Consider the following 23257-nt stretch of genomic DNA (forward strand, 5'->3'; position numbering starts at 1 on the left):
CCGCCCCGCTCCGCCCCGGGAAGCGCGGCCGCGGCGCGCCGGAACGGGTGGGGCCCGTGCAGCGCGGCCGGAAGTGGCGGGGGCCGCGCGTCGCAGCTTCCGGCGGGAGAAGGAGTGCGGTGCGATCGGCGGCGGCGGGGGGAGCACGGAGAGCCGCAAACATGGTGAGCCGGGCGGGCCCGGGCCCGGGCCCAGGGGCGGCGGTGCTGCGAGCCCCGCTTAGGGCCGGCCCGCCCGTAACGCGGCGCTCTCTTGCAGACGGTGGGGAAGAGCAGCAAGATGCTGCAGCACATCGACTACCGCATGCGGTGCATCCTGCAGGATGGGCGCGTTTTCATCGGCACGTTCAAGGCCTTCGATAAGCACATGAACCTCATCCTCTGCGACTGCGACGAGTTCCGCAAGATCAAGTGAGCGGTGGGGAGGTGCCCCCAGCCCGGCTCCCCGGCGGGGGGGGCTCGGGGCGAGAGCCGGGGTAGCGATGGGTCAGCGTGTGCGGCGGGCTCCTGCAAAAGCAGTCATGGGTTTGGTTTCGTTTGTCAGATCCCCAAACTATCAAGGCTTACGGGACACTTTGTTTCAGTTCTTTCCTAATAACCAACAAGTGATACCAGTTGTAGCAGTTTAGACTTCTCTGTATGCTTAGTTTGAGGCATATAAAAATGTGCTCCTCTCTGGAGAATTAGCCTAAGTTGAAAGAGTAGCATCCATTTATTCATTCATTCATTCTATTTTTTCCTCCTGTTTTGCAATTTTTTTCCTCACCAGACCTAAAAATTCAAAACAGCCAGAGCGGGAAGAGAAACGAGTCCTTGGTCTTGTGTTGCTGCGAGGGGAAAACCTGGTGTCCATGACGGTTGAAGGACCACCTCCAAAAGATGTAAGAATGAGCAGAGAGCTAAAGAAAAAAGGAAGGGAAATCTGATGAATTTGCTTCTTTGCAGGGGAACACTACTATTGTATTGTTGTAGACTTAGAGATGTGTTATGACTAGGTCCAACAAACTTCACTGCAGGAATCACTAATTCCTTTGTGAGCTTGGACATTTAATTGGACAAAGGAAGGCTGTGGGCATCTGTAGGATCTGAGGACTTCTGATAAATCTTTCTTTTTGGGGGCTGTGTTTTCAGACTGGAATTGCCCGGGTACCCCTTGCTGGAGCTGCTGGAGGACCTGGTGTTGGGAGAGCAGCAGGGAGGGGAGTTCCAGCTGGGGCTCCCATGCCACAGGCTCCAGCAGGATTAGCTGGCCCTGTCAGAGGAGTGGGAGGACCATCCCAACAGGTGAGATACCATGACCCATGTGGCTTTTATTTTTTGGTATCAGTGTGATGCAAGAAATTGCTATAGTGGAAGAACTGTAATCTTAGTTTCTGTTACCACAAAGTTTGAGCTTAGTGAGGCTTTTCTTGGTACTAAATCTTCCTAGGTATTGTCCTGTATGATAGAAGAGGGTTGAAAAGTGCAACACATAATTCAAGTGGTATCCAGTGAATCATATTACAGGTTGTAATGTTATTTAGTAAGTTAAGAGAAGACTGGTGTAGTTTTCTGAAGGGGGATTTCAATGTTATTTTTTCAGTTATTTGGATAAAGCAGGTGCAATTTTTTCTGAGTCTGTTTGTTTTGTCTACAGGTTATGACACCCCAGGGTCGTGGAACAGTTGCAGCTGCTGCTGCAGCAGCCACTGCCAGCATAGCAGGAGCCCCAACTCAATACACACCAGGGCGTGGGGGTCCTCCCCCACCCATGAGCAGAGGAGCCCCTCCTCCAGGTAGGAATTACTCTGTAGAGCTCATGTTTTGTTGCAAAATTTGTGATAACATTTTTCTGATGAAAATCTGGTATTGTGGGAGATATCCTGATACCCAGTTAGTGCCTTGAATAATATTCAGCTGGATTTACATGCTTGTTTTTTTCTCTGGCTTAAGGAATGATGGGACCTCCTCCAGGCATGAGACCACCAATGGGCCCACCCATGGGAATGCCACCTGGCCGAGGGGCTCCCATGGGAATGCCCCCCCCAGGCATGAGACCACCACCCCCAGGAATGAGAGGTGAGCAGAGCTTTTCCCAACTGCCATGGGGCTCTAAGAAGCTGTAATATAATGTGTGAAGGGTGATGCATTCCAGTGTCTCCCTAGCTCTTCTAGTTGTCTTAAGTGCCAAAAAGGGATCATATGGCTCTTTTGAGCATGGGGAGAACATATTTTCTGTTTAGTGTTGCTGCTTCTTTTCTCTTCAACTCTTTCCTTTATTCCTAGGACCCCCTCCACCTGGCATGCGCCCCCCAAGGCCATGAGAATTCTGTGATGTACCTCTGAACTGGGAGAAGACCAAGGAAGGGGATACGCTGAGCAGTACCACTCTCAGACTTTGCTATGTATATTTTATATCTACTGCTGGTAATGTTTGCCCTTTCTAATAAAGCAGGAAAACCTAGTACTAGGAGTCACTGTTGTGCTGGTCTGTTTGTGTCAAGAGTGCAGCCATTACTTTTTACTGCTCCCTTTTGTCACCTCAGAAGAGTAAAAAAACAGATTTGGAGAGTGGAGATGGTTAAAATTAAAGAAACCATCTTTGTGAGAGGTAGTTTGAAAAACTTTTTTATTCCTATTATAGAAATGGGTTCTAAACCACAAGAATTTTTTTTCAGACCTATTAATTATTTGAGATCACAGAAATATATGAGCAAAACTTTGTTCAGTTTTTGCCTAAAGATTACTTAGATGAACTAGAAAGATGTAACATATTCCAGCTCTCAGTTATTCTAGCTATCCATAAAACAGTGAACATCTTAAAAGAAAAATAATCCTTTTATTTAATGGGTTGCTACAGATGTTTTCACAGTCTTCAAGCAGGTCATTGACAAATATCCCAGAGCTACTCCACAACTTGAAGAAAAACTTCTATTATACTGAAGTTGTCTCCTTGCAGTACTACAAAACTGAGGGTCTGTACACTGTCTGAAATTAGCCATTTGGTAACAGTTCTTACTTCACTTTCTCTTATACCTGAAAGAGAAGATAATTGAAATGATATTATTCCATCAGCCCAATTCTCAATAAAAGATGAAGAACAGTACTGAGCATTTTCTAGGCAAAATGGTCTCCCAAGTAGAACCTAGGAATGTGTTATTAAAGGCCCTATCCTTGATTACCCCCAGCATCAGACCTGCAATAAGAAGGTACTGCAGAACCAACATACCTTTTAGCAAGGGCCTTTACACAATCACAAGGGAAAAAGCCCCAAAACTTGAACAAGAAAGTAAAGAGAACTATACCTGGACTTGGATTTGAAGTTTCCTCCCTTCCTGTGCTGGGCAATACCCAAGCGCTTTCGATCTTCAAAGGATGGGCTTTTGAGAGAGGGGAGAGAGAAGAGGTCACATGTCACAGAATTGTATCAGTAGGACAGGTACTTTTCAAAAGAACCCTGCCCCAATTTCAGAACCTTTTCCCCCAGTATCAAAGTATTCCTAAGGAAGTACAGATGCACACAAATTCTCTTCTACTGCAGTCTGCACTAATGTAGACCTGCTAAGACCTTACCCAGCACGGTACTGCTTCAGAGCCTTCCTGCTCGTGTTGGTCAGCTCTTCGTCAAACACAGACAATTTTTTCTTCTTCTTGGGACCTAACAAATAATAATCAGAACACTGGTTGTAAATGGAGGTCCACAGCATCATCACTACTCTTGAATTAGCCTAAGCATGAGGCAAATGACTGCAAACATGGATCCTGGGCCAGCACTTGCGGCAATTCCTTCAAAGATCAGTGCCTCCCTCTATACAAATTAATTAATTTACCTATTTCTAACAAAGTAAGTGACATAAAGTAAGTTAGCTGTAAAACAAAAGACTCTACCTGCTGGTGCTGCTGCTGGTTCCTCTTCTGGCAAGGCTCTGGCTCTCTTTGCTCGGCGATTCCTCTTTGCCAGCCGCTCAGCATACATTTGAGATTTCAAGATCTCGAACTGTGACCTTTCCTCTGGCTGAAAGGTGTTAAAATAAACGTTTTGGTGATGCGAAGCTTTGCTAAGGGAAACCTATGATAGTCTGCCCAAATGATAGTCTACAAATGAACTCACTGTCATTTGGGCTTTTTTCTGTGTGTCCTGTACAAATTTCTTCCTTTTCTTTTTTGTTCGTAATGCTAGGTCAAATTCCTGCAGGGCTTTAGCCACTAGAAAGGGAAAGAAAAACAGAATAAAGAGCCTCATAAAGCACAGTGCAGAGGGCAGCTGCAGCTATAGAATTTAACATGGCAACAGCGTCGTGACTCACATTTCTCTTTTTTCCTCTCCTCACGGGTTTGGAACCAACTGCGCTCCAAACTCTCACTCCCAGTCTCTTTTTTTCCTGTCTCCAGCTGCTTCTTTGCCTTGTTGATCTGTGATAATTCAGGCAAGATATGAGCTCATGGTAGCTAAAAAATACTCTTCCCTTTCTAAAGTAGGCAGGTTAAGTACACTTAGGGTAACCTCATAATGGACTATATCACAACAGATACTAAAAAAATTGCTTACCTGGGCCTCTGACTGCTGCATCTCACGTTCCTCACGCTCCAAGCAGAGAACTGCATAGATATCTTTCTCTAGATTCTCAATCTTCTCCCGAAATTTCAATATGACATCTGAAAACAATACCATATGAAGACCAGAGGCAGCTCATGTGAAGTCCATCTTGTTTTTCAGCACCTTCTTTAGTGTCCCTCTACCACGATACTCCCTGTGCACTCTCTCCAGCTCTTTACCTCAGTAAAGGTACCACATACCTTGGGGGAGGATTCTGGCTTTCACTGCTGTTTTAGCAGTCTTGACAATCTCCTTCAGCATCTTGCGCTCTTCCTCACCCACAAGTGAAACTGAACGACCAGCCTTGCCTGCCCTGGCTGTCCGACCCACACGATGGATATAGTGTTTGATGGTGTTAGGCATGGTAAAATTGATTACCTGTAACAGAAACAGTGTTAGTAGGGAAACAACATGAAAGCCCTCATTAAAAAGCTCAGCATTTCAAATACTCACTGTTTTAACACCTTCAATATCGAGTCCACGTGCAGCCACATCTGTAGCTACCAGGATATCAATCTGCTCATCCTTAAAGCGCCTTAGCAGAGAAAGCAAATGCATTAACAATGAGTGCAGCCATCTACTTCCACCCTAAAACTGCCAACTTGGAAGTTCTTTTTAGTCTAGGCTTGCTAACTAAGCCTGCTAATACCTGAGTGACTCCAGCCGCTGTGTCTGAGAGAGGTTCCCATGAAGCTCCCCAACCCGCAGGCCCATCAGTCCAAGCAGGATGTGCATGCGGTGAGCTTGCTTCTTGGTCTGGGTGAAAAGCATCACGTGATCTTGGAAAGTTCGTGTCAGCAGAGCTGAAAGAAAGTCCTCTCAGAAGGCTGCTCCATAGTCACTCACTGATGGCAGCTTGACTTGGCTCATCACTAACCTGTTACAATGGCCTCCCGGTCCCCCTCCCGGTTGGGTCTGATGCGGATAAATTCCTGCCGCAGGAAAGGCGCCACATCTGTGTTGCTATTCACAAAAATTCGGACGGGATTTTTCAGGGAAACAGAAGCCAAATCTTTCACCTACAAAAACAGGTTAAGAAAAAAAAGTCCACATGACTTTGGTAAAAGACCTGACAAACTCCCATTCAACGTCCTGCCTCAGTATGTTTCTCAACAGCTTGTCTTACCTCCTCAGTCATGGTGGCAGAGAAAAGCATTGTCTGACGGTGGTGGGAACACAGCCTGATTATTTCCTTCATCTGTTCCTCAAAGTATTCATCCAGCATCCTACGCAGGAGAAAAACAGCAAGGTAAGGCAGCTTCACCTGGGCCTGGCCAAGAAACATTACATAAGACAGGACAACAAGGACAGCCTGATAGCCTGGAGGAAGGAAAGCAGAAAACTACCATGTTTTTCATTGCTGTCCTGCTCACCCTACCTGTCTGCTTCATCCAAAATCAACACCTCAACACTGCTCAGGTGGAAAGAAGGGCAATTGTGGAGATGATCAATCAGTCGCCCAGGAGTTGCAATAAGAATGTCTGGCCCCGAGCGCAGAGCAGCTTCCTGAGTCTTCACATCCAGGCCACCTGAAAGAGAGGGAATACAGCCTGCTGACCCCCTGAGTACACTGCAGCAGAGTACAGGGATTTGCCTGCACAGGGCAGATTGTGGAATGGGAAGCACCTCAGATAAAACCACATTCAAAACTAGAAATGCCCCCTTATTTACTGTCTCAGAAACCAGTAAACAAGTACAGCACAATATTGGAAAGCATGATTTTAAACCACAGTGTATACTAGAAGCACAATAACCATACAGCCTCCAGTTTTACAGCACAGAATTCCCAGTTCTGTGTAGTGGTTTACAATGAACTGTACAGTTCACATAAATGACTTAACACTCACCTACTGCCAGGCAAGTTGTGACACTGCTGAACTGTGCCAGCTGTTTTGTGACGGAGTGCACCTGAATACCCAGTTCTCGTGTTGGCACCAGAACCAGTACTCGTGTTATGGGAGCCTGACGAGGTTTGTAAATCAGGCGCTCAAGGACAGGCAGGATGAAGGCAGCTGTTTTACCTGAAAAAAAAAAAAAAAACATTAAGAAGAGTTACCAATTACTGTGAATAGCTAATTCTCTGTTTCTAGTGCCCTGCTCAACTCCCTACCTGTCCCAGTGGCAGCACAAGCACATATATCCTTTCCCAGAAGACCCACAGGGATACAAGCCTTCTGAATTGCAGTTGGTTGCTTGAAGCCAAGAGCTGTGATTGCCTACAAAGGAGAAAGAACAATTAAACTCTGTCTCTGATATGGCCACACCTGGAGTGCTGTGCCAAGAGCTGGGATCGTCACTACAAAGACACAAAGACATACTGGAGAGACACAAGTAAGGGGCTACAAAGATTATGAAGGGCTTGGGAGCACCTCACATCTGGGGAAAGTCTGACAGAGCCGGGATTGCTCAGCCTGGAGAAGCCTCAGGGAGAAACTTGTCAATAAACACCTGATGGGAGGGTGGAAGAGTATGGAGCCAGGCTCTGTTCAGTGGTGCCCAGAGACAGATGTAATGGGCACAAACTGAAATATGGTAATCTATGTGTTTAGCTCCCTCTAAACACCAGGAACCACTTTTTCACCTCAAGGGTGACCAAGGACCAGTACAAGAGGCCCAGAGAGGTTGCAGTCTCCAGCCCCAGAGATATTCAAAGCCATCTGGACATGTTCCTGGGCAGAAACTCTAGATGGCCCTGCTTGAGCAGGGATTGCTCAGGGACAAGATGACCTCCAAACTCCCTTCCAACCATACTGTGACAACTCTTGCTCAAGATGGTTTTAACACATTCAGTCTTTGATTGTCGCAATCATAGTTTCCATTAATCTATAATAAGAGCTCCTAAAGGACTATCACACTAGCTCCCAAATTATTTCCTTGTCAGAGAGGTTGCAAAGCAATGAGAAATTTGACAGTTCGAATTGGTGTCAGGGAGGCTATACAACATTCTTCAGAGTAACGCGTAATAAACCAACTAGGTAAATACCTTTAGCAAAGGTCGTGAAAGATTCATGTCCTGGAATGACAAGTTATCATCATATTGAGAGGCATCTTCAGAAAAGCCCTCTGCTTCCTAGAAACAGGAATAACAACAAAAACGGAATAATGAATGCAGCAAGACAACATGCTATCAAAGGGCTCTGGGCTGGTTTTTGAGCTATGATTTGTTAACCAAAACAAATTCCTCAATAAGAAATGCTGGAGGGATTTGACTAATTTTTCACACTTACCACTTCTCCCTTTTTTGATCTCTTCTTTTCCTTCACTTTGACCTTATCTGCAGAGAGAGACATGTGACAGGAATTAGTAAGCACAGCTAAACCCATAACAAGACCTTGTGAATTATCTTAACCTTGTAACTTCATACTTTTTGCTCTCAATTCAGATACTGAGGGAGTAGTCTCAGAAACAAGTAGACATGTAATGCAGTAGAACTGCCAAGTAAATATCCTTGTTTAGGGATGAGTTCAGTTATGGCTACCATTTGAAATGTTGAAGGAAGGAATGTTACAAAAGGCAAACAAAATATGAAAGGTTCTGGCCCACTCCCAGCAAGACTTCACTTCAAACTTTTCTCCAGTGAGCCAACTCTGTGTCAGATTATTTTCCATCTCAGTGTGTACTGCTGATACCTGCTTTTGTGAAAATACTTTCATCATCCAGTGAATAATCAGATTCCACATCTTCTTCATCCCTATCACAATCCTCACACTCCTTTTTGCTTTGGCCATCTTCCGCCTCTGCATCCTCATCTTTCACTTTTGCTTGCTTAGCTTCCCTTTCCTAAAAAAAAAAAAATTAAATTGTGAAAGTATTTTAAAAACAAAGGATGAAAAAGAAACTTCAGTCCTCTGTGAGTCTGTGTTTGTTATTACGAGCCCATTCAGAAATCCACGGTTTTGCATAACTGTAATCACTAATAATTCTACAACCTCATCCATCCAGCAACACATCACATGTGGCAGCAAACCGAGCCGAAGTGATGAGCTGCAGCCAGGGCACCGTGGTTGAGGGAATGGCCAAATACATACCAGTCATTTCGGAAATGAGAAAGACCCTGACCTGGAGCTTTCTTTTCTGTCTCACTTTCTCAATCTTCTCATCCAGCGTCGTAGCTGCTTTCTAGGCAGAAAACCACAACAGGAGAGCTGTAAGAGGAGCTCAGGAGAGCAGTGGGCACCGCAGCTCCATCCCAGCTCAGGCCTCACCTTGCCGCGGAGCTGCCGCAGCGCCGCCGTCCAGGCATCCTCCCCGCCGGCCTCCGCCTCCCCGAACACGAACTCGGCGCTGAAATCCCCGCGGGAGCGTCCCCCCCGCCGCCTGGGGCCCGGCGCCCGGCGCGGCTCCTGCGGGAACACCGTGAGCAAGGACCGTGAGCAAGGACCGTGAGCAAGGACCGTGAGCAAGGACCGCGGCCCGGCCCCGCCGCACCGGCCTCACCTCCTCATCCTCGGAGTCGTCAGATTCGGAGTCCACGGGCACCACGTCCCCCTCGGCGATGGTGCCCACCAGGCCCAGGCTGTCCAGCGTGGCCATGGCCCGGAGCCGGAACCCCGCGGGACACGCGTGCGCTGGACCGGGCCGGGGGCCGGGCCTGGGCGGTGGGCAGAGCCGCGGCTGCCTCCGCCCCGCAATTCCGGGAAAGGAAACCGAAAGCAGCCGTGCCAGGGCCGGACAGGCGGTGATGCAGTGTGTTTCGCATCCTTCGCGCTTCCCCTCTGCTTCTCTTCGTTTCGCCTTCCCTTCGCTTCCCCTTGCCGCGGGAGCCAGACAGAGAAGGAGAAGCTCCGTTTCGGGGGCGCTGCCCGGCGGTGACGAGGGGCGGTGGTTCTGCCCACCGGGCGGGACTTACGGGGAACTGGAAAGTAAAACTTTGCGGGGAACTGGAAAGAGAAGCGCTGGTGGGTGTCGGGGCAGACGCAGCGCAGCATCGCCCGTGTTCGGCCGCAGGAGCGCCACGGTCCCCAGCGCCCAGCGCTGCCCTCGCCCCGGAGAGCTGGAACAGACCCGGAGCAGTCCCCGGCCGGGCCATGGAGGGTCCTGGGCAGGAGCCTCACTCCCGACGCCGCCAAGGTGGAGCGAGAGGTGAGGGTTACTCCGGGAAGTGCAGGGCAGGAGGGCTGCATGTGGTGGTGGTAGTTTGTGCCGCTGCTGCTGTAGGTGCAGCGGGATTCGCTACTCCCCTGCCTGGGTACAGCGACATTTTCTCTCGAGGCTGAGTTTCACCGCTTCCTTATTTGCCCTTGGAGTCTGTTTGGGACCGTGATGCGATGATGTGTTGCAGAAGCTTGTTATAAATGAGAAACAAAAGTCTCGATATTCGGCAAGATTTAGATGACTTTATTTTATATAGACAGAGCAAGAAGCGCGCTGGGGAGGCAGAGATGTCACAGCCCACTCCTTGCTCCACCGAACTTTGGTTTGCAGCTCCCTTTTATAGCATAGTTTCCTTGTAGTCACCAATAATTGTTATAATTTTGTCAGGTAAGCAGTGGTGGCCCGTGGGATCGCTGGACAATGTGAGTCTCTAGACAATTTGTCAAGTCCCATAGATAACTATCTGGTCTTCGTAGATAAGAAACGGCAGAAGTCAGAAAGTCTGGTCTTAGGGATAGGCTGCAATTGATTACACAAAGGCAGGAAAGCTGATTTTGCAGAATCTGTTGAGCTGTGTGAAAGCCTTGTTTTGCAAGCTGTCGATTGATACAACTTATTTAGAAAACGTAATATTCAAAACAGGGGGATTTAAAACAGAATGATTTAATCATATATTTTCCTTTCTTTAGTGTCATGCTTTATTTCAGACTGAAGCACTCTGTTTTATACGAACCCCAATACTTTTATGATTAACACGTATCTTTTATCAATTATCACAAGCCTCTTGGCTATTTTTTCCTGCTAGGAGTCAATTCTTCCCTAAGCAACCTGTGGGCAGTCTGACAGAGGCTCTATGGGCTGTGCTTCCTGCAGCTCCGAGAGCTGGGCCTGCGTCCAGAAGCTCCATGTTTTGTGGAGCTATGTACAGCCTGTTCAAGTCAGCTCTCTGTCATTGTTTCACTGATGACCAACTCCCGAAGAAATGCTGTCCTGTGCAGAAAAGTTAATCTTTCACCTTCTTACTTCTGCTTTCAGTTCTGTGGAAAGAGGTTTTGTTTTTTAGTGTCTTTGTAGCTCAAGTAAACTCTAAGCATGGCACTCTCTAGCAGTTAGTAAAAGGGCTACAAATGAGACACACATTTGCAAGTCGTCTGTGTGCAAATATAATTATTTTTTTAACTTGATGACGAATGCTCAAAATATGCTATCAGGCCAATATGCTCATTCTTCTCTTTGGAGGCATGTTGATTTATAATTAAGGAGTGTCTCTGTTTTTGCTTTTTTTTTTTCAAGGGCATGCACTTCATTTGGACACGGGCTTTCTAGGAAGGAACAGAAACAGAACAAATAATGTACCAGGCTGGGCACCTCAGTTAGGGGACAGCCTCCAAGAGAGTAATTATACTCCTCTACTCGGGCAAAGAGAAGAGAGGATTGGTAGTCGCATTTCAAGGGTTCGTCAGTCAAGTAACAATAAACCAAGAATCCAAGGTGAACAGGCCAACAGTGAAGCCAGAGGGTTCTGGACTAAACAGGAGAATGAGGGAAGAAGAATGAGGTATCAAGGTGGGCAAACATATGAGAGGGGCAGAAGACCCTGGAATGAGCAAGAAAATGGAGGCAGGGGAAGGAGGTATCAAGGTGAACAAGCTCAGGGAGGAGCTAGAGGGAAAGGGCCGAGGAGTGGATGGAAAAATGAAGGTAGCACATGGAGGATGCAACCTCGGGAGAATCCTCATTTCTACCAAAATGCTAGACCAGATGGCGCCCACCACAGTAAGCAGCCTCAGCGTGGCAGAAGGATTGACTATAAATTCCTTGAAAGTCTCCGCGAGGAAGACCCCTCAGTAGTTGTCATCGTACTTGCTTCCAGTTTGGGGTTGAAGGAACTTCTTTCCCGAACAACTATGAACCACAATTTAGTTCAGCTCATTTGCCAGGTGCTTCAAAAAGCATGTCATTCTCAAGTGGATAGACAGGGTGTCCAACACATTCTTGGAGTTGTGAAGGAGTCCAACTTTCTCAAGATCTGTCTGCCACAGTATGTGTCTGACATGGTAACAGAAGTGGTTCCTGCTGCACGCCATGCATACCCTGAGCATATCAGCAACATCATTTTACTTCTTCAGCACCTCATAAGTACTTTCCCAGCCAGCTCTGTGCAGAAAGTCTCCATTCTCTTGACAGTCTTGACAGCATCCATAAATGCCCTGAGAGGTTTTGGTGTGGACATCACAGAAGAGACAGAGAAGAATCTCAATAAAGTCCAGATGCTCATGCAGCATCTGCAGGAGAAGAGACGTGAAGGCACACTGAGGGCTGATAACTGTGCACTTATGCAGCCTCAAGATGGGCGAGAAGAAGGCTATCGTACCATGAGCATTTATCCAACGTATGATGAGATACATGGTAATGAGAAACCTTTTCTACGTCCCAATTTTGTTTTTGGAAGATATGAAAGCACCAGTATTTATCTTGACACCCACTTCCGCCTTTTGAGAGAAGACTTTGTAAGGCCTTTAAGGGAAGGTATCATGGAGATTTTGGAGAACTTACAGGACAGAAATTTGAGAAAGAAAAGATTTGATGATGTCAGGATCTACTTTGATGTACGGATTATTGCCCCACGTTGTACCTCAACTGGTATTTCTTACAAAGTTGAGTTTGACACAAAACCACTGAGGTTTGTACAATGGCAAAATTCTAAACGATTGCTATATGGATCCCTAGTCTGCATGTCCCAAGATCACTTTGAAACATTTCTTTTTGCCACTGTTGCTAATCGTGATGCTGAGGAACTTGTCAATGGGATTGTGGAGCTGTGTTTTGATGCAGAGAGTCAGCCACTGCTGGCACGGGTTCAACCCTCAGACTGTTTCCTCATGGTAGAGACAACTGCCTACTTTGAGGCCTACAGGCATGTGTTAGAAGGGTTGCAGAAAATGCGGGAAGAAGATATCCCATTCCAGAAGTACATTGTAGAATGTGATACACAGGTGAAGAAGCCTGCATACCTGACAGCGGATACTGCCTACAACCTTGCACCCTTGGTGAAGACTTCATGTAAAGAGGAGTGCCCTGATAGCTTGAAAAGTGTCCGCATTCTAGATCCCGATCAATGGCTTTCAATGGAAGCTTTGAAACTAGATGAGTCTCAGATGCAGGCATTGAATCTTGCACTCACCAAGGAGCTGGCTATTATCCAAGGACCTCCTGGCACTGGTGAGAAATACTTGCTTAAAGACTCTGTAATTTAAGAAATTCTTGTTGATTCCCCCATCTAGAGAGATTAACTTCAGAGAAAGCTGGCTGTACTGTCTCCAAAGCTTTAGTCCTATGGCTAATTGATGCTTGAGTCGATCAGTTAGTGTGAGCTGTGGAGAGAGTTAATATCCTCAAATACTCACATCTGATCTTTGCCCACCTATATGCAAGTAAACACCAACTGCACTGTTGGCTATGCTTGTATATTGGGGTGAAGAAGTTTTCAGTGGCCTTTGAGAACATGGTCCCTCTTGCTGTGCAGCACTCTCCTACTTGTCTTAATGGCATGTTAGAACTTTGGGAGCATTCAGCCATGAACCATTGTGAAAAGAATGTTACAAGATGAACTGTAGTTGTTTTAAATGGTACCTGAATTTAACAAGCAATGTAACAGTGCTTGTATTCCAGTAGTATGTGGATGTTTTATGTGCAACCAAATGTCAGGTATCGTGCCAGTATCAGAGTGGGCTGGGGGATGCAGTGAGAGAGAAACCCTGTGTCCAGATATATTTATCAAAAAAATAACATTCTTTCAGGCCGTGACCTTGCTCAACTACAGGCCAGAAAGTTAGTGTCAGGCTACTTGTCTACATTTCGTGAGCTAGCCACCCCTGCAGTCAGTTCTCTTGGTACAGTCCAGATTGGCCAGATTGCCAGAAATAAGTCTTGTATCTGTTTTTGGTGTTTCAAGGCACTCATAGAGGATGGATTACCCTCTTCTCATTCTGAGCATGTCTTGCAGGGAAGACTTACGTGGGTTTGAAGATTGTTCAGGCTCTCTTGACTAATGATCACGTGTGGCAAAGCACTTCCTCAAAGCGTCCCATCCTTATAGTCTGCTACACTAACCATGCACTGGATCAGTTCTTAGAAGGTAAGAGTTCCTGCAAGCAGGATGGAGGTAGAATCATAGAATGGTTTGGGTTGGAAGGACCATAAAGACCATCTAGTTCCAACCCACCTGTGATGGTCAGGGGCACCTTCCACTAGACCAGGTTGCTCCAAGCTCTATCCAGCCTAGCCTTGAACACTTCAAGCAATAGTTCTTCCACAAATTCTCTGGTCAACCTGTTTTTAGAACCTGTAATTAGAAGTTATAATATAACTCTTACTTTGCTCATTGTATGGCATGATAACCTGCATTTTGGTTTGATTATTTCTAGTGACTCTAGCCCCATTGATACAGATTTAAAAAAGACTTCACTCAGAGCAAACCACTGTAGGATTTGCAGTCATAGAGTGTTTTTCCTACCTTTTGTCCTGCTGCTGAAAACTGAGCTTGGCACTTTAGTTCTAATAGTTCTCTTTCATTCACAGGAATACTCTCATTTCACGATGATGGGATAGTGCGTATTGGGGGCAGGAGTAGCAGTGCAGCCCTGCACGAATTCACCTTGAAGGAGCTGAAGCATAACTATAGATTTGACTTAGAAGAGTACTTTTTCAGGGACTGTGAAGAGGTATGTGCAGGTCTCTTGGGAGATGCTGGCACTGAGTTGCCTGTGCATTGGAGGAGATAATAAACTTCCCCCACCCTGGCCTTTCACCTTGTTTTACTCTGAATTTGGTCTCTTAATTATTCTGTCAGTATTTTCTCCTGCTGTTAGTGAACTTTGTTTCTCTGAGTGTGACACCCTTCTCTTTGTTATGAGTAGATAATGAGTGAGATGAAGAAGATTGAGCAGGAGCTCCTTAAAGGAGCACAGCGGTTGGAGTGCACGACCTACGGAGTTGTGAATCACTGCTACTTGAAACCGCACATGGCGCCCCAGCACTGGGCCAGCCTGATAACGGGTCTGGTAAGAGAGGTTGTTCTTTCTTCTGAGTCAAGCAGTCCCAGTGCATGCTTACCATCCTTTCTGCTAATGGGCCTGAGGTTCCCCCAGTATACATCTTTTTAGCATCATTTGGTTACCAAAAAAGTAAGGGAGTGAACAGCTGTGTGAAATGACAGTAGTCGAGACAGGCAGGGCTAACTGCAGAGATTCTAAGTGATCTTTAGCAGCATAAAAATGCAAGTACCCAAAGGAAAACCTCTTAAACTGAAGGGGAGGAGAGATACCCTTTCTGAAGATCTGGGGCTGCTTGGACTTTCTGGCTCTGGAGGGTGTCTCAGGGGAACTTATCCTAGTTGCCACTGCTGTAAGATGCTGCTTTGGCATCATCCTAAGTCTCTGAAGTGCAAAAGGCCTGGCTGATTTGACTTTCCCTGTATTAGGAGGATGATGAGCTTTTCTACATTGGTTCAGGACACTCATTGATTCTGGAGTGGCTGGGACTTGGTATATCTGCCTTCACTCAGAATGCTGCAGAGAATATATCAGCTGAAAATCCAGGTAAAACAAACCAAACAAAAAAACCAAACACCAAGAAGTCACCCACCCCACATACATGTTCTACAAGTGTGTTTACCTAAGCAGTGTATGTGTGAAAAGAGACACTGCTACTTAATGGGCACAGAATGATGTGTGATACTGTGAGGGAGTGGAAAGAAGATTAACCCTAATTTCCATGTAGTGATCTTACTGCTGCACTGATAGAATGGCTGTGGCTTACTGCATGTGACTGGTGACTCTCACAGGTGGTCAGCAGGAAAGAGAGGAGGGGGAACATGAAGCAGAAGAGGAGCTTTTGAAGATCCCAGAGATGGCTGACGTGATTGAAGCTGAGAGAATGATTGAGGATGAAAAGACAGCAAGCCCATGGAGGAGGAAGGAGGAAGATGACCTAGCTGTTCGTGCACTAGCCAGAGCCATGCTGGATATGAAGCTGGACCAGGAAGAAGAAACAGCTCAACCACAACAGGAGACCATGCAGTGGGAGGTAACTGCATGCATTAGCATGACTATGTAAAGAATAATGTGGGAATGCTAATACAAAAGAATCTTTATGCTGTAACTGCTTGTTGGGACACCCGCTCTTTTGTTTTTTGTTTTTTTTTTGGTAGGTAACTCCTGCCCAGAGGAGAAAAATTAAGCAGAAGATGAAAGCTGAGCTCCGTAAAGTGAGCACAATGACAGAGTTAGAGGCCAATGCAATTCAGGATGTGTGGCAACTTGACCTGAGCTCCCGCTGGAGGCTTTACAGGTGACAAAAGTATTTTGCAGGGCTTGTCAGGCAGGTGTTTCCTAAGATCATTCCAGTGTGCAAACTGTCAAGCCATGATGTTTCTTCCTGTATCTGTTAGCTCCTTGTTTGAACATGCTTGTTCTTACCTTCCTTATACTGCATGGGAAGCAATGTCATGCCCTGCATTTGTAAATGCTCAGGACTAAGTACAGATTGTAAGAATCTGTTTCCCAAAAGACATGGGGGAAGTTTTGAACTGAATCCACTTAGAACTTGTGGATCACTGTTCTGTTTTCCTTTCAGTGTGTGATAATGGCACTTTCTCCACAGGCTTTGGCTGAAGACTTACCAGCGTTTTATTCGAGAGGAAATTTTGCTGCATGAAGAGCAATATCAGGAAGCAGCAGAAAGACTGAAAAGACACAAGCTGCAGCAAGATCTCTACATTATCAATAAGGCCAGAATTGTGGGGATGACAACTACAGGTGCAGAGCAGTTGGGAACCAAACCAGTATTGTATTCCTTATGTCATGTTCAAAGAACCTTTTTGCTGAAAGATTAGTATCGTGTGCTGCTTTACAGCCTGGGTCAGGATCTGCATTAGTCTGGACCCTTTTTAATCTCTGACTCCTTTGCAAATGGGGCTGTTGTGAGGGTTGTTAATTAGTGGCATGAGCACCTTTGTGCCCTTTTGCACTCCTCCTATCTCAAGTAGCATTCTTCTAACAGAACTGCATCACGTGCCTTAGTAAGGCATAGCTAGTACCTATATTGCTATTTCCACACCACCTTCTGGAGAGATGGTAGTGCCAAGGTCATTGTAGTATGTCCCTTTGGGTAGACAGTTTAGGATTATTTGCATGTGTAGAACAATGCACTGAATGTATCCTCATTGAAAAAGGACTAAGGCAGGCATAGGACTAATCCCCTGCCTTGCTTAATAACTCTTCATATAGAAGCCATGCCTGGTATGATGCTGTTTTAAAATCAAAAAGTTGAGTATTAAAATTGAGAATCTTGAGAAGAACCCCAGTCTTTTTTGAGACAGAGCCTACTCCCCTCTGTGAAAAGTCTTGCCTTACTGCTTGAATGTAGTTACAAGGTTTATCTTCTGCCCTTGCTCAGGTGCTGCAAAATACCGACAGATCTTGCAGTTCATAGAGCCCCAAATTGTCATTGTAGAAGAGGCAGCAGAGGTGCTTGAGGCTCACACCATTACTACTCTGAGTAAAGTCTGCCAGCACCTCATCCTCATTGGAGATCACCAGCAGGTAACTTTCATGACTAACATCTCTATCTGTTGTCTTAGTGAACAAGAACGGTCTAATCAAATACTGTGTGGGAAAATTGCCAAGGCTTGTTGCTCCCCAGCTTCCACAGATACCACAGGTTCTGTCTCCTGTAGTTTTAGAATAAAGCTCCTGCGGGACTGGTGTTTTAGTTTAACTGATAGAATTTTGCATGTGCTTTGATTGTGACTGTATCTTTGATATTTAGCTCTTCTGCAAGAATCCAGTCTCTTTCAGTGGGCTACTAGTCACAGAAAATGAGAGTGAAAAATCCTACTAACATAAAGTAAAAGTGCCAGAACATGACTTCCTATCCCCTCTCTTTCAGTTGCAGCCTAGTGCAAATGTATATGACCTGGCTAAGAACTTCAACCTCGAAGTCTCTCTCTTTGAACGTCTGATCAAAGTGGATTTCCCCTTTGTCCGTCTGAAGTACCAAGTAAGAAAGAGCTATAGAAAACTTCATGACATCTGTATGTAGGTTGTTGTAAGTTTGTAATACACTTAAGTTTATATTTCTACTGTAAGAGCAGCCTAAAAAAAAATAATGTACTATCGAACTTCTGAAAAGAGTGGTAGGAGCTCAAACTGACACAGAGTTCTATTTTCAGTTATTTAGTGATATTGTTCACAGCACTGTGGTTTTCATGTTTTTGTGTAAAGAACAAGGTTTATTGTGGCAACTGAAACTTCCAGAACTTTGCAGATTGAGACAGCACTGTTTTCTCAGGCAGCTTCCTGCTAAATTGCTATAATCATCTATCTTGCTGCCCAGGGAAGTTAATTCTACCACCAGCAGTCCTGTATTAAAGGCACCTGGAAGAGCTCATTTAGTAGAGTGAAGTGCTGGCTTTTGTTATCTATGAGTGTGCTTAGATTTGCACTGCAACCAACATTATTGTACAACAACCTTACCAAGAGATTTTCTTGAAGATACTCTGCTACTACCATTCCTTGTGGTAGTGGTGGTGGTGTCAGTAATGGGGTGAGGGAGAGTGGGGATTGGGAAGTTCTCCCTTCTTATCTCTTATTGAAAATTCATCCTTGCCTTGCATTCAGCCACTGTCTGTACAGTGTAGCAAAAGAATATTGACAGGGAAATAATGATGCTCCTTCCTCAAGACTGATAAAAGTGTTTTGTGTTTCAGCACCGCATGCGCCCTGAAATTGCCCAGCTTATCAGTCCTCATATATACGAGAAGCTGGAGAATCATCCCTCTGTCCTGGAATATGAGAATATAAAAGTGAGTTTTCAGCCATCCAAGTGGTTGCTTTTGTCCACTGTTACTGGCTGAATGAGTTTCTGTAAAATATAGTATTCAAGAATTTCAAACTCTTAGGTCAAATTCAGTTATTGAAATTTATACCTGAATCAAGGAATTGTGCAAAATAAGTAATTTGTAGTTCTTCTGGCATTAGTGATGGTGGCCAGTAAAAATGGATCCAATACCAATGACTAAAAAACAGTAAAAAATGGAAGGGGGAACAAACAAATTGCAGGAGTTTAAAAGGCAGGAAGAAATCTTAAATGAAAGACTTAAAGCATAATATGTGAAACTCCAACACAAAATAGGTGACAGGATTACTGGAATGCTTTTTCCTTGGTTTCTACATTTGGGCATTTTACCAATAAACAACATCTGCAAAGAAAATCTATGCAGCTTACAAGTAGAAAGTAATCACTTATTACCTAACATGCTCAATAAACAGCTAGAATTTAGTAAGTTATTAGAACGCTTGCCTTGGGTATTAGTCAAAAGTGTCTTAATGGTAGAGTTTCCATCTTAACACTCCCTATTTTCTGATTTGTATTTTCTCACCTTAACCAGGACTTCATGTATCTCTATGTTGGTGCTTTTCTTGCATCTTTGAACTCTTAACAATCATCTCTCTGTAATCTTCCCTTGCATATCTTGCATAGCCCTTTTCTGCAGGCTCACTCACAGCTCTGTCACAACTTTTTCCCAGAAGTCCCAGCCAAGCTTACACTTTTACACTGATGGCCTTGGATCTCTGAAACACAAGCCACTGACTACCCTCAGAGAAAGACTGGAGAGGCAGTTGCAAAAGTAACATTACAGTAGCTTAGATTATGTAAATCATAGTCTCCATAAGAAAAACCAGTACTAATTAGTTACAAGTTCTTTAACTGGATGAAGGGAGCATACTGAAAACTATAGCAGAATGCTGAAGTCAGACAAGAGAAAATGAATAGTGAAGATATAATTATTAGAATAAGCTATCTGGGAAAGTGGCAGATCCTCTATTCTATCTTGAAATCCAGATCAAGTCTTTGTAGAAGACGATTTAGTTAAATCGTTTTAGTTAGAAAGGCAAATAAACCCCAGCCAAAATCCAGCCAACCAAAACCCCAACAAACAAGAAAAATACCACCTAAAACACACAACAACTTGAGAGACCACAAAATTTAACCCCATTTCTCCTACAAGAATCTATTCTAGAGTATCTTGTGGTTCCATTTGGCCTTAAAACAAACTTGAGATACCAAAAGGCATCAAAATTGAATCTTCCCAGCTGGTACAGTAAACAGTGTAGGTGATGACTGAATTAAATTCTAATCCACTGGACACTTTGCTACTATGGATACCTTGGAAAACCAGAGACCTGTGTTTGATCTACAAAAACAGTTCTTTCCTATTAAAGTTAGTCCCTGGGTTTTGGCAGGCAGAACAATAATTTCTTACAGGTAGAATAATTCCAGTGAATAGGTAAAAAATTAAAAGCTTCTGCTGACTCAAGGCAAATTGAGTTTTTGAACAGTTGAGCAATCAACTCTAAACACCATGAGCTGATAAGTGACTACTGGAGTTCCAGTATTCCTAGTTTTTTTCTGGTAAAGAAGAAATCTTCCTTGCTGCTTTGTTTTTATTGCAGCAACAGAGGAGGCATATTTTAGGCAAGTGCTCAGCCCTGTGCACTGGTAACTTAGTAGTATCTTTTTCCCACAGGGCCATAACAAGACATTGTTCACACCATGAATATGCTTTGAGAAGTTACTAACACTTCATGTTTTCTTTGGTATAACCTGGAAATGTACAGTAGAGGCATCTTGTGAAAAAGGGGAATAAAATCACCCACAGGAATTGATTTCATATTAGTATACTGAAATACTACCAATAAGTTGAAATGGGAATTTGATTAATAATCTATGGAAATCTAAGAGGAAATCACCTAAGTACACAGTAACTGCATACTGTAGTCAACTCCTTAAAAGTCCTCCTGTCAGTGGATAATCAGGAATATGGAAACAGGCTGGGGCAACAGAAACTAGAATTCTCTCTCTGATGTCCTTGCTCTTGTTTCAGGGTGTCTCAACTAATGTCTTCTTTGTGGAACATGAGGTTCCTGAACAAGAGATCCAGGAAGGGAAAAGCCACCAGAACCCACACGAGGCCCACTTTGTAGTGGAACTGTGCAAATACTTCCTGTGTCAGGATTATGAACCTTCTCAGATCACCATTCTCACTACTTATACTGGACAGCTCTTCTGTCTGCGTAAGCTCATGCCAGCAAAGATCTTTGAAGGTGTGAAGGTTCATGTAGTAGATAAGTACCAGGGAGAGGAGAATGATATTATTCTGCTGTCACTGGTGCGAAGCAACAAAGAGGAGAGACCTGGGTTCTTGCAGATCCCTAATCGGATATGTGTGGCATTATCCAGAGCTAAGAAAGGGCTCTATTGTATTGGAAACATGAGAATGCTTGGCAAGGTTCCTCTCTGGAGTGAGATCATTCAAACACTTGAGAAGAACGGTCACATTGGCCAGTCATTGGAGCTTTGCTGTCAAAACCACCCTGAAACCAAGACACAGGTATCTACAGGTGAAGACTTCAACAGAGTCCCAGAGGGAGGCTGTACTCGTCCCTGTGAGTTCAGGTTGAATTGTGGACATGTTTGCACAAGGGCATGTCACCCATATGACCCAGAGCACAAAAACTACCGGTGCCTGAAGCCTTGTCAAAAGGTGCTTTGTGCAGATGGGCACCGCTGCCCAAAGCCATGTTATGAGCGCTGTGGAGAATGCATGGTGAAGGTAGAGAAAACTATCCGTAAGTGTGGCCACAAGCAGATGGTGCCATGCTTTATTCCAGAGTGGAAATTTAAGTGCTTAGAACCTTGCCAGGAGAAGTTAAACTGTGGACATACATGCAGGAATTCCTGTGGGCAACAGTGCACAGTGAAGTGTCCTGAGCAGGTTACAGCCACACTGAAATGTGGCCACAAGCAGGAAGTTTCTTGCTGGGTCACTAGGATGGGACATGAGGAGACTGTGAAATGTGACTTTGAGTGTTCTGTCACACTGGCATGTGGTCACGTATGTTCAGGTTCCTGTCATACTTGCTTTGAAGGAAGATTTCATAAGGCATGTAACAGCCCATGCAAGAGTGTCTTGATCTGCTCCCACAAGTGTCAACAGCCTTGTACTACAGAATGTCCTCCTTGTCAGAAGGACTGTCAGAACTATTGCATTCATAGTAAGTGCAAAAAGAAATGTTGGGAAAGGTGTGTTCCTTGTGCTGAGCCATGTGAGTGGCAGTGCCAGCACTACCAGTGTACCAACCTTTGCTCTGAGCCGTGCAACAGGCCTCGCTGCAATGTTCCCTGTGATAAGATGCTGCCCTGTGGTCATCCCTGTGTTGGATTGTGTGGAGAGCCCTGCCCAAAGAAGTGCCTTGTTTGTGACCATGAGGAACTCACTCAGATCTTTTTTGGCTTTGAGGATGACCCAGATGCTCGATTTGTGCAGCTTGAAGACTGTGGCCATGTCTTTGAGTCACAAGGCCTTGACCACTATATGGATGAGGATGATGATGCTGTCAAGCTGAAGGTATGCCCTTTGTGTCAGACTCCCATCAGAAAGAATCTGAGATATGGCAGCAGTGTGAAAAAGCAGGTGGAGGAGATAGAACGGGTGAAACAGAAAATCCAAGGCCCAGCACAGGAAATTGAGTCTAACAGACAGAGACTGCAAGCTGCACTGGCACAGAATGTTGTTCTAAAGAGAAATCTACCCTGGAAGTATACCATGCTGGAAAATAAACTGAAAGCTTCTGCTCTCTCCACAAAGAGTATCGGACTAATTGAGAACCTGCTTAATTTCTACAAACGTGTAGCAGACTTAACTGATAAAATGAACAAAATTGATGTTAAGGAATGGAGGAGGCTGACAAAGAGGCTGGATGAAGTGCAGAAGTGGCTGGATAAGCAACGCATCAATTTTACAGGACAGGAGCTCATTGACCTGCAGTCTGAGATCCAGAGACTGACTTACTTGCTGAACCTCTTGGTAAGATGCCAGGTAAGTAAGATGATATCCACAGATGTTGCAGAAGAGATTAAAAGTGCACGTGAGATCCTGGAAGGGACAAAGAAATTCACAGAGGAGGATGAGGCTGCAGTGAAGGCTCATCTGGAGAAGATCAATGCTGTCTTGCCCGTGTCGGTACTGGGGATTTCTGAAGCAGAGCGGGTGCAGATTGTCAGTGCTATTGGCTGTCCCCGTGGCCACTGGTTCAAGTGCAGAAATGGACATATCTATGTAATTGGGGAGTGTGGGGGGGCAATGCAGAGGAGTACGTGCCCTGAATGCCATGAAGTCATCGGCGGCACGAACCACACTCTGGACAGCAGCAACAGCCTGGCCCCGGAGATGGACGGGGCAACCTACGCAGCCTATTCCGACATCGCCAACAACATGCTCAATTTCGAGGACCTCCGGCGGCTGATATAGTGCGGTGTGAGCTTCGCTTCTTATCACAGATGCGCTCACAGGGGCACAGCCCCGCTGCTTTCCCCGCTTGTTGGCTCCAAATAAAGTGCATATAGCTGCGAAACGGGCTGTGCTGTCTCTGTGGGACTGGGCTGTCTCTGCGGGGCGGGACTCTCCCTGTGGGGCTGGGCTGTCTCTGTGGGCTGGTGCTTTCTTTGTAGGGCTGGGCTGTCT

At 45.3% G+C, this 23257-nt stretch overlaps 3 protein-coding genes across 3 annotated transcripts; 2 read left to right on the forward strand and 1 right to left on the reverse strand.

Annotated features, from left to right (window-relative positions):
• The first annotated feature begins 12 nt into the window (after positions 1–12).
• On the forward strand, positions 13–2451 carry SNRPB (small nuclear ribonucleoprotein polypeptides B and B1). Its single transcript, XM_056507394.1, has 7 exons — positions 13–164; positions 259–410; positions 769–880; positions 1131–1283; positions 1636–1774; positions 1932–2057; positions 2265–2451. The coding sequence occupies exons 1-7, from the start codon at positions 162–164 to the stop codon at positions 2300–2302; spliced, it is 723 nt and encodes a 240-aa protein (XP_056363369.1). The 5' UTR covers positions 13–161; the 3' UTR covers positions 2303–2451.
• A 346-nt stretch (positions 2452–2797) lies between these two features.
• DDX27 (DEAD-box helicase 27) lies at positions 2798–9189 on the reverse strand. The gene is made up of 21 exons (XM_056507385.1): positions 9013–9189; positions 8781–8918; positions 8635–8694; positions 8205–8355; positions 7803–7849; positions 7559–7645; positions 6686–6791; positions 6423–6596; positions 5954–6104; positions 5702–5801; positions 5453–5594; positions 5225–5378; positions 5029–5110; positions 4776–4953; positions 4528–4634; positions 4286–4391; positions 4090–4184; positions 3867–3993; positions 3552–3636; positions 3284–3358; positions 2798–3014 (listed from the first exon to the last, which is right to left on the reverse strand). Exons 1-21 carry the CDS (start codon positions 9106–9108, stop codon positions 2999–3001), a joined length of 2277 nt encoding a protein of 758 aa, XP_056363360.1. The 5' UTR covers positions 9109–9189; the 3' UTR covers positions 2798–2998.
• Positions 9190–9574: 385 nt separating this feature from the next.
• Positions 9575–23141, forward strand: ZNFX1 (zinc finger NFX1-type containing 1). Its single transcript, XM_056507384.1, has 13 exons — positions 9575–9657; positions 10963–12891; positions 13676–13807; positions 14251–14393; positions 14589–14732; positions 15152–15269; positions 15515–15756; positions 15881–16020; positions 16333–16487; positions 17128–17273; positions 17620–17730; positions 18440–18535; positions 20618–23141. The coding sequence occupies exons 1-13, from the start codon at positions 9603–9605 to the stop codon at positions 23042–23044; spliced, it is 5838 nt and encodes a 1945-aa protein (XP_056363359.1). The 5' UTR covers positions 9575–9602; the 3' UTR covers positions 23045–23141.
• The last annotated feature ends 116 nt before the right edge of the window (positions 23142–23257 follow it).

The sequence above is a fragment of the Oenanthe melanoleuca genome, chromosome 20 (assembly GCF_029582105.1).
Source record: "Oenanthe melanoleuca isolate GR-GAL-2019-014 chromosome 20, OMel1.0, whole genome shotgun sequence".
In the NCBI taxonomy this organism is placed as follows: Eukaryota; Metazoa; Chordata; class Aves; order Passeriformes; family Muscicapidae; genus Oenanthe; species Oenanthe melanoleuca.